This window comes from Labeo rohita, chromosome 21 (genome assembly GCF_022985175.1).
Source record: "Labeo rohita strain BAU-BD-2019 chromosome 21, IGBB_LRoh.1.0, whole genome shotgun sequence".
NCBI lineage: Eukaryota > Metazoa > Chordata > Actinopteri > Cypriniformes > Cyprinidae > Labeo > Labeo rohita.
The window spans coordinates 10,679,888-10,689,822 of NC_066889.1; the positions used below are offsets into that span (position 1 = coordinate 10,679,888).

The window sequence follows — 9,935 nt, forward strand, 5'->3', positions numbered from 1 at the left end:
AGACGTTTACCGTAGCCAATGAAATTTGAGAGTTCCCTTTAGCGCTGTGGTAACTGTGGTATGAATTTAAGATCTCTGCTCGTAATTTACGGCTTTTTGCTGGAATCGAAATGCATTGATTCTGCACGTATGCACTGAAGATTCAGGAGAAATGTGTTCGTGGTGCAAGACTCTCACTCTCAAAGTCAGACCTTCATAGCCCGTGTAAACGATCTTCAGGTCTGCATTTCATCAGACAGACGTGATTCTGAAGAATGTAGGATTCGAGGAGTTGTACTTTCTGTACGGTAAGACACCACACGCTTGGTTTTCTTGCTCAACTGTTTAAACTAACAGAGTTGTTTTGGGTTTTTACGTGTCGTGAGTGTGTTTCACTCATATTGTTTCCTTGTTGCAGGCCGCCAGTCGTGCTGGCTAATAACTTTGATCTCAGGTAGATTCAGACCTCGATTTTTCTTGCAACCGTGTCAAACGTGGCTTCGTGTCACGAAGCTAATGCATCAGCCATACTTTTATGCAAACGTTTGCATATGAACTGAAAAAAGCGTTCAGGTTTAACTACACACGGTGATGATCGTCGAGCTAACCACGTATTATAATGTATCTGTTACAGCTCTGTCGACTTGTTGCATTATTGCAGTACGTGCACGTTTACCACAAAATACACGGCAGCGGTCTGATGTCACAGAACGTCCTCTTTCTGCACAAGCGCAAATACGCATGTTATTAGAATTTTGAGAGTTCAAACTCTGTTGTGATACCCAAAATCGCGGTCTAAACTTGCTGTCTAGGTACAATGCGTTTTCAGACACGTCTCTAGAAGGTTGGAGACCACCATTCAGCAACCAGAGTAGTAGGAAAATATACTTAGATGTAAAAATCTTCTATTCCTGATTAGTATGCAGATAAGTTACATATAGATTATTAGGTTTAATTTAATGAGATTCAGCTGGCTCAACCAATGGCATGAGTCTGGGGGTGGGGCTATTTTTTTGTTTGACCAGTGGAAGACAGATAAAGTGTTCAATAGAAACCTGTTAAGAAACAGTTATTTACTATTAACTAGGGGGATTAATACACATTATTAAAATTATTACAGTTTAAGCCTAATTCGCAACATATTTCTTAACCTAGTATGCTAATCTAGTTGGAGTATTCTAAATAAGCATCACATACTAACACGTTTAGTAATTTATATTAAAAAAACACCCATTCATCTTCAGGTAAGGGCTTTATCCACCTTTTTCTTACTGTAAAAGTGGGCGCTGCCTTTTGTAAATTTTATGGGTCTGGCTTCTGGTCTCATCCATGTCCAGCTATTTTTAGCTGTACAAAACAGCTTGTTTTGCTGCTTGATATTGCAAATTGGCGTGTCTTACCGTGTTATTTTAATGTGTTATGTTAATTATAAGCACCCAGGTTTGTGGGGCGAACAGTTTACCGTTTACACTGCAAAAAAGGCTTATCTTAGTATTTTTGTCTTGTTTCTAGTCAAAATATCAAAAAATTCTTAAATTAAGATGCATTTACTATATAAGCAAAATTATGTAAGATGTTTAGTCTTGTTTTAAGCAAAATGCACTTAATTTAGTTTTTTCCTCCTGGAAACAAGTCAAATTATTTGCCAGTGGGGTCAGTAAAATATTTTTAAATCAAGAGGATTTTACTTGTTTTAAGCAGAATGCACCTAATTTAGTTTTTCCCCCCGGGAAACAAGACTAAATATCATTTTGCTTATCTAGCAAATGCATCTCAGTTTGAGATTTCTTCGATATTTTTTTGACTGGAAACAAGACAAAAATAGTAAGTAACATAAGATTTTTTGCAGTGTACTGCATATTCTTCTCATTATTTTCATATAGAGGCTAATAAACTGGACATCTTGTCAAATAACTTCCACGTTGAAGATAAAGGTGGATATTCAAAATGAAATATTAAACACATTTAAAAGTCCACCCCGAGTTTGTGCAAAAACATCAGGTGTTAGTTTTGCACAGTGCATGTGTCACAAAAACACCTATGAGCATCTCAAAACCACAGCTACTTGCCACAGCAGGATGCGTTGTTGCTTAAAGGTGTTAACGTGTATGTTTGCCAAAGTTTAAAGTTAATCTGACACTAAAAACTGAGGTAGGAAGTCTAACCAAAATGTAGCTACCTGATTATGCATGCAAAGGGGAAACTAGATGTTCTGGTTGATTAGTTTATCAGCCACTAAAAATCAGGATAAACAACATCTGTACTGACTTTTTTTTTTTTTTTTTTCTTATTTTAATTTCAGTTGAAATAAAAACTATTTCAGACTATTTTAATACTTTCTGTCCGTAAAATTTGAAATCATAGCACTGTCATTATTATTGTTGAATAGTGTCTTGTGGTGAGATTGAGATCCACTGTTCTACATTATTCTACTTTGACCTGAATGAAAGTAGAAAGTAGTATCATTTGTTTCAGATCAGGATTTTGGAGCGATTTTGCAAATCTGTTTTTCTTTTTCTTAAACAATAGAAAACTTTATTTTTGCAGTTTTCTTTTTTTTTTTGTAAATTTATATTTATGTAATTTTTTTATTATTTTTTTTTTTAAGTTTAAAATAGAAGACATTGTTCCCTGTTTGAAGTCTTGAAAAACAATGATTCACTGTTTCGAAACATTTAAATTGCGTACTGTGAATCATTTGATTTAGATCAGAATTTTAGGTATCGCAGATCATTTGGTTCAGATTGGAACGGGTTTATGAGTCATTTTGCGAATTGAATGATTCAAATCAAATGATTTGCGATACGCAATTTGAAGTCCTGATCTAAATCAAAAGATTTGTGATACTAAAAGTTCTACTGTTTAAGAAAAAAAAAAATCTGAAAAAGATTCACAAAATCCTGATCTGAAACAAACAATTCACGAACCTGCACCGAAGTCCTGATCTGAATCATATGATTCGTGATCTGTGCTCGGAAGTTCCAATCTAAAGCAAAAGATTCACAAACCCACTATGAAGTACCAATCTAAATCAAAAGATTTGTGATACGCAAAGTTCTACTGTTTACAAAAAAAATACAAATCTGAAAAAAGATTTACAAAATCACTCCAAAATCCTGATCTAAAAGAAATGATTTGCGAACGTACACTGAAGTCCTTATCTGAGTCAAATGATTTGCGATCCATGCTCCGAAGTTCCGATCTAAAGCAAAAGATTTGCAAACCCGCTCCGAAGTTCAGAATTTCAGATCAGGACTCGGAGTGTGGATTGTGAATCAATTTATTTAGACCAGGACTTCGATATGGGTTCGCAAATCATATATATATATATATATATATATTTATGTGTGTGTGTGTGTGTGTATACATATATAATATGTATGTATGTATGTATGTATACGTATATTAGGGATGTGACGAGATCTCGTGACACTATCCTTGCAAAACATTTTGCAGTGTTTACATTACAGCTGCACTGTTAATCCTTAAAATATCGAGATGTCGATTCAAACACCCACGCTATCTTATTCCTGACTGACAATGATTTAGCTATGTCTATTAGGACTGTTTTCTTAAGAAAAGTTTAAAAATCTTGTCTCGTCTCGTGAATCCAGTGTGTGTGTATATATGTGTATATATTGTTTTTCCAGTTACATTTTACAGGACATTTTCCTTTGTGTTTTGACTTGCAATTCAAGCTTAGTTCTTGAGTTACGCCACACAAATTGGCAAACTCTAATTGTCTAATACTGTTACGGTAATGTTGTACTGTAATGGTATTAGATGTGACATTTAATGTAACATGAGATGCACCCCAGTAGCCAATGCTGAAGCAGACCTGGCAAAATCTGTTTCTGAAAGTATTTTTCCTTCCACTTTTTACAGGCACAATGGTGCTGACAGAGAACCTAAGGCTTGACTTACCAAGTCTGAATTTATTGAATCTGCAAGCAAAGGCCTGAAGAGCTGCTGGCTGGAAAAAATCTGCCCATCCCTTCCCTCCCCCAAAAAACCTTTACCTAAGCTGCCTTTCAACATTCTTTCACCCTTTCTGGAAAGCATTCGCTCTGTCTTTCCAAGATCCCTCTTGACCTTCCTTCCCCCTTCTTTCTGCTAAGTCTGTTTAACCTATTTTGTGGCCTCATTTTAACCACAAACCGCATTTTCCGCTAGCTATAAGTCATGAGAAAACAAACGTGCAACGTTCTTCTGGTCTGTGGGGTCATCAGCTCCATCACGGTGTTTTACCTTGGCCTCAGCACAATAGAATGTCCAACTGCTCGTTCTCGTGCTGCACAACATGGGTGGGCGGTAAATCTACATGCTGGGCGAAACCTAAGCGACCCGTTACAACTTCCTGAGGAGTACAATGAGGAAACCCCTCTCATTTTCGTTGGCGGAGTCCCTCGTAGCGGCACCACGCTGATGCGGGCTATGCTGGACGCCCACCCTCTAGTTCGGTGCGGAGAAGAGACCCGCGTCATCCCTCGGCTGTTAGCCATGCAGGCCACGTGGAGTCACTCCGCACGTGAACGGGTCCGTCTGGACGAGGCTGGTGTCACCGACGAGGTCCTGGATTCAGCTGTTCGTGCCTTCCTATTGGAGATCATAGTGGGGCACGGCGAGCCCGCTCCAAGGCTCTGCAATAAAGACCCTTTTGCTCTGAAGTCACTCTCCTACCTCTCCAAGCTCTTTCCTAAAGCGAAGTTTATTCTCATGCTTCGCGATGGCAGGGCCACTGTACACTCTATGATTTCTCGCAAGGTGACTATCACCGGATTTGACTTGACGAGTTACCGAGACTGTTTGGTGAAGTGGAACCGAGCGGTGGAGGTGATGTATGACCAGTGCCTGGCTGCAGCAGATGGAAACTGTTTGCCTGTGCATTACGAGCAGCTGGTCCTGCACCCTGAGCGGGTGATGCGCAAGCTCCTTCAGTTCCTGGATCTGCCGTGGGACACCGCCGTGCTGCACCATGAACAGCTTATTGGGAAAGCTGGTGGAGTTTCACTGTCAAAGTGAGTGAGTTTTATGCGTTGAGAGATTTGGTGTCACACTTTTTGTCATATTCACTTTCATTGATAGTATTGGATAAAATCAATATTAAAATTCTTACTTTTTTGTCAAAATAAATCGAAAAATAAAACATATGTTTTGAGTTATGGATCTCTGTGTATGACAGACAGGAAAAAAAAATTATATTGTAACCACAAATTAAGAGTTATTTCCCACAACTTTGAGGTCAAAAGTTTACATACACTTTGCAGAATCTGCAAAAATCTGCAAAATGTTAATTATTTTACCAAAATAAAATGGATCATACAAAATGCATGTTGTTTATTTAGTACTGACCTGAATAAGCTTTTTTACGTAGAAGACATTTCCATATACACAACACCCTAGAAAAGTGGGGTTTTGGAAAATATTGGCATGAATCCTTTTTAATTTTTGATAATTTTGCACTGATAAGGGACAACACAAACTACGAAGACAACATTTTATTACATAAACAGTTTATTCATAGAAAAAAATTAAATTTTCAATTCATCAAAATATCCACCATTAGCAGCTATTACAGCTCTGCATAATCTGCACCTAAATTCATTGTATTCTAAACTTAATTGGCAATCAATTGTTGAAGCTATTAGGGTGTGCTGACCCAAATATCTTTTAAAAACCTAAGCCAAGTTTAAACCAGTAACCTGGCATCACAGCTGGCAAAGGGGCATGTCTGACTTTGACATGTATTTATTGCCATTATTATGTAATCAAAATGAAAATTATTATGCTAGTCTTCAATGATAATGTCGAGTTATTTTAATGTATTTGTGCCAAAAATGATAAGGATTCATGCTGATATTGTCCAAAACCACACTTTGCCAGGGGTGTTTCCAAACCTTTGGAGGGCAGTGTAGTCCACAAAAGAAAATAATAGTTTTTATAAAATAATTTAATTTATAAAAAATTACCTCATTCAAAAGTTTACATACGCTTGATTCTTAATACTGTGGGGTTTTTTTAGTGATAGTTGTTCATGAGTCCCTTGTTTGTCCTGAACAGTTAAAATGCCCACTGTTCTTCAGAAAAATCCTTCAGGACCTACAAATTCTTTGGTTTTACGGCATTTTTGTGTATTTGAAACCTTTTCAACAATGACTGTATGATTTTGTATTCACATTAAGGACAACTAAGGGAGTCGTATGCAACTATTACAGGAAGTTCAAATGCTCACTGATGCTTCAGAAGGAAACCTGATGCATTAAGAGTCAGGGGGTGAAAACTTTTGAACAGAATGAAGATGTGTACATTTCTGTTATTTTGCCTAAATATCATATTTTTTTCATTTAGCACTACTCTGCAGAAGCTACAGAAGATACTTGCATGTTTCCCAGAAGAAAAAATAAGTTAATTTTACCTTGATCTTCAAATTCACCCCCAGCTCTTAATGCATATCAGTGAGCATTTAAACCTTATGTAATAGTTGAGTCCCTCAGTTGTCTTCAATGTTCAAATACTCAAAAAAATGGCAGTTTAACTGTTCAGGACAAACAAGGGACTTATTGCCATTATTTAGATTGTCAAATTGTTGCACTTATACGCTTATATCCATCGCCATCTGTAAGCTCTTTCAGTAGCTGTGGTTGTCATAACAGTATTTTATATTTGTATAGTTTTTTAGTTGTGTTGCCTTAAAAATAGCAACCGGTAGTGCCAGTAGCTCACTAAGTGCAACCATTTCAAAATAATGGCACCCCCCATAGTCCAAAATATGTATAAAATGTGGATTTCGTAAATAATCTAAATCTTTCATGGGTTTTCTACTGGATATTTTAGTAAGAGACATCATTTACGTTATATTAAGTGATGCAAGTCTCCCTTTGAAGCACTAGGCTTCATACACTTGCTGACTTTGTAAATGGTTACCGAGAACAACTGGGCGGCATACAGTAAATGACAGAGGATCATACATTCCAGTCTTATAAGTTGCTCCAAACCCAACAAACTGATGCATAAATGTGCGCTGTGTTGCTAGGAGATGCATGATGAATGAAAACAATGCGTGTTCTAAAACTGGCACAAAACCTCCAACATATTTGATACTCTCTGACTGAATGCAATCATAATATGAGGCTAGAAAATTCTGAGATGCACAAAATCAGTCACAATTTGCACACTAGCTCTTGCAAAGTTGTTAAATTGTAGTCTTAAAACAAGGGAACGAATTCGAACCATGTAACCAGAATTCTAGAAAATCAAGAACTAATTCTTATGACAATGATATCTTGTTTTTTTTCCCCCTTCATGTCCTGTGCGACGCTTCGCACTTTTTTTAATCCGGTACTGATAGGACTAAAAAATATAAAAGTCCAACCAATGTCAATAATTTTCATTCACCATTTCCTTTTACATGTGCACCTTTTGCAGACAATGGATCAAACATGCAGGTTTACATTTCCTTGTTGAGAGTTGGATTAGTGCTGTCTATGTAAATATTCCACTACTCTGTAATACGAGTGGTAAAACAAATAAATTAGAAGTAAATAGGGTGTCTGTTTGATCAGCAAGCATTTGCGAAGACCTGGTGAGCACTAATTGCATCAGTCCTGTAATAATGAAACCAGTGGTAGACATTAAAACTTCTCCCTCTGGAATACATTGATTTTAATTGTCAGTTCTTACTGCAATTTGTGATGTGGTCACTTCACAGCATAATCTGATTTTGTGATATCGTAGACAAGCACTTAGGCCTTGTCTGCCATTATCCTGACTACAGGGTTTCTAGATAGATTTATGATTATTCATTGTCTCTGTTATTCCTGTCTCTCCTCCAGGGTGGAACTGTCAACGGATCAAGTAGTCAAGCCGGTGAATACAGAGGCTCTGTCTAAATGGGTGGGCAAGATCCCTGCTGATGTGGTGAATGATATGGCCAGCATTGCACCGATGTTAAGTCGCTTAGGTTATGACCCTCTAGCCAACCCGCCAAACTACAACAAGCCTGATCTTTTATTTCTGAACAGCTCAAAAATAGTGAGGTCGATTCAAAATTGAAACGTCCACTCAACCTGTGAATACTTTAAAGCAATAAAAGTGCGTTTTATGAGCACGTAAAGACTTGAATTAACAACTTGTAGTATTGACAAAACCGAGCCACTTTAATCAGTTTTGTTGGAAAGGAAATACAATTTATGTAGGACCATTGTTGCTTGTGGCAACAGTTTCATATCGTGATATACAGCGTTCTAAAACCTAGTTTTAATGTTGTGTTGTAAAGTCATTTTTCAATTAAATTTGCTTCAAATGTTATGTTATTTGTATGCTTTGGTGTTGCTAATAATGTCAGTCAGCTGACTGTACGTTGTCTTTTTATTTTTATACATGTCAGTGCATGCATGTTGTTGTAGATGTGTCATAATGAGTGATTATTACACAGGAAACTATCTTTGTTGAAAGAGGAAGCCAACAGTTGCACAGTATTACCACTTTTTAGTTTGTTCTCCTTGACTGCAGGAAGTTTGAAAGCAGAGCTTTCAAAGACAATCTTATTTCATTCTAGGCCTTTTATTGTGAATTTATGAATTGCGTACTTCATAAATGTGGTCCATATGCCGTGGATGAAATCTCAGTCATCAACATTCCTTCACAGTGAAAGTTTAGTAACTTTGGATCAGTCTGTCTCATTGCATGAGATTGCAAAGCTTGTTGTAACACACACTTTTGTTACTGAAAAAAACATATTTATTAAACGTTGGTTATTTCTAAAGAAACTCTGTGTGTGCGTATGTGTGAAATGCTCAGATTAATAGGTGCTGTAATCAGAATGAGTTTATTTTTCAACGCAGAAATAAATTGTTTTCTGTTATTGTGCGAGACTTCCAGGTGCATTATGAGAAGAATAACAGTGTAGTAAACGATAAAACTGTTTGCACTACAAACCGGTGTGTTTACAAATAAGATGATACATTAAAGTAACATAGTAAGACACACTTGCAATATCAAGCAGCAAAACAAGCTGTTTGTACAGTTTAAAATAGCTGGTAGCGAATGACACCTGAAACCGGACACATTAAAGTTACAAATAGCCGCGCCCACTCTTACGGGAAAAATAAGGTGCATATGACAACACAAAACATATTTTGAACAGAGTTGGAAAAAAAAAAAAAAAAAACACATTGACCCCGACGTGATTTGAACACGCAACCTTCTGATCTGGAGTCAGACGCGCTACCGTTGCGCCACGAGGTCTTATAGTATCGAAACTGGAAAGGTCAATTTAGTTTATACGGTTATTACGGTATATCACGTTTACTATTGTCATGGTTCATTCCAGTTTTGGGGTACATTCTGATCTTAAAACATTCTTTAGTGTCACCACACAGAATATGAAGTGATAATGAGCTCGCCAGTGTCGTTTCTGATAGCTTAGCATAACAGGATTACGAGGACACAACGTGCAATACTTCGCTCTACATAGTCCATGCATTTGGATTTTATTAAAATGTATCTTGGGATCGCAAAACATATTTCTTAATCTCGAAAAAAACAACGGTAATAACGGTTATTAACGTAACTTAGTCTTCCGTATACACTTGCTGTTTCCTGAAATGTACATTGAAGTATATAATTTAACTTCTGTGTTATTTTAGTTGGTAAAACCTAACGGTTTATAAGTAAAAAAGTACCAATCGGTAAAAACATGTCTTGTTTTAATATCCTATTTGATCTGAGAATTAAGTACTGTTTGCCAATACTAAATGTACTTGATTGTTAGTGTTTTCATAGTACAACATGTCCCTGGTGGTCTAGTGGTTAGGATTCGGCGCTCTCACCGCCGCGGCCCGGGTTCGATTCCCGGTCAGGGAACATACTGTTTTCATACTTTTGTGCTTCCAATATCACATTCGTTATATTTATACACCTGTTTCTATTATTTAAAAATATACATACTTTATATT

At 36.9% G+C, this 9,935-nt stretch overlaps 1 protein-coding gene and 2 non-coding genes across 4 annotated transcripts; 2 read left to right on the forward strand and 1 right to left on the reverse strand.

Annotated features, from left to right (window-relative positions):
• Positions 1 to 19: 19 nt before the first annotated feature.
• On the forward strand, positions 20 to 8,741 carry tpst1l (tyrosylprotein sulfotransferase 1, like). Of its 2 annotated transcripts, none has more exons than XM_051093755.1 (3): positions 20 to 287; positions 3,865 to 4,997; positions 7,812 to 8,741. In XM_051093755.1, exons 2-3 carry the CDS (start codon positions 4,162 to 4,164, stop codon positions 8,029 to 8,031), a joined length of 1,056 nt encoding a protein of 351 aa, XP_050949712.1. In that variant the 5' UTR covers positions 20 to 287; positions 3,865 to 4,161; the 3' UTR covers positions 8,032 to 8,741. The 2 variants fall into 2 exon arrangements, with proteins under 2 accessions (XP_050949712.1, XP_050949713.1); XM_051093756.1 differs by lacking the exon at positions 20 to 287 and adding an exon at positions 338 to 1,223.
• A 412-nt stretch (positions 8,742 to 9,153) lies between these two features.
• On the reverse strand, positions 9,154 to 9,225 carry trnaw-cca (transfer RNA tryptophan (anticodon CCA)). Its single transcript has one exon. It is a non-coding gene; the product is annotated as a tRNA-Trp (tRNA).
• A 546-nt stretch (positions 9,226 to 9,771) lies between these two features.
• On the forward strand, positions 9,772 to 9,843 carry trnae-cuc (transfer RNA glutamic acid (anticodon CUC)). The gene has a single exon. It is a non-coding gene; the product is annotated as a tRNA-Glu (tRNA).
• The last annotated feature ends 92 nt before the right edge of the window (positions 9,844 to 9,935 follow it).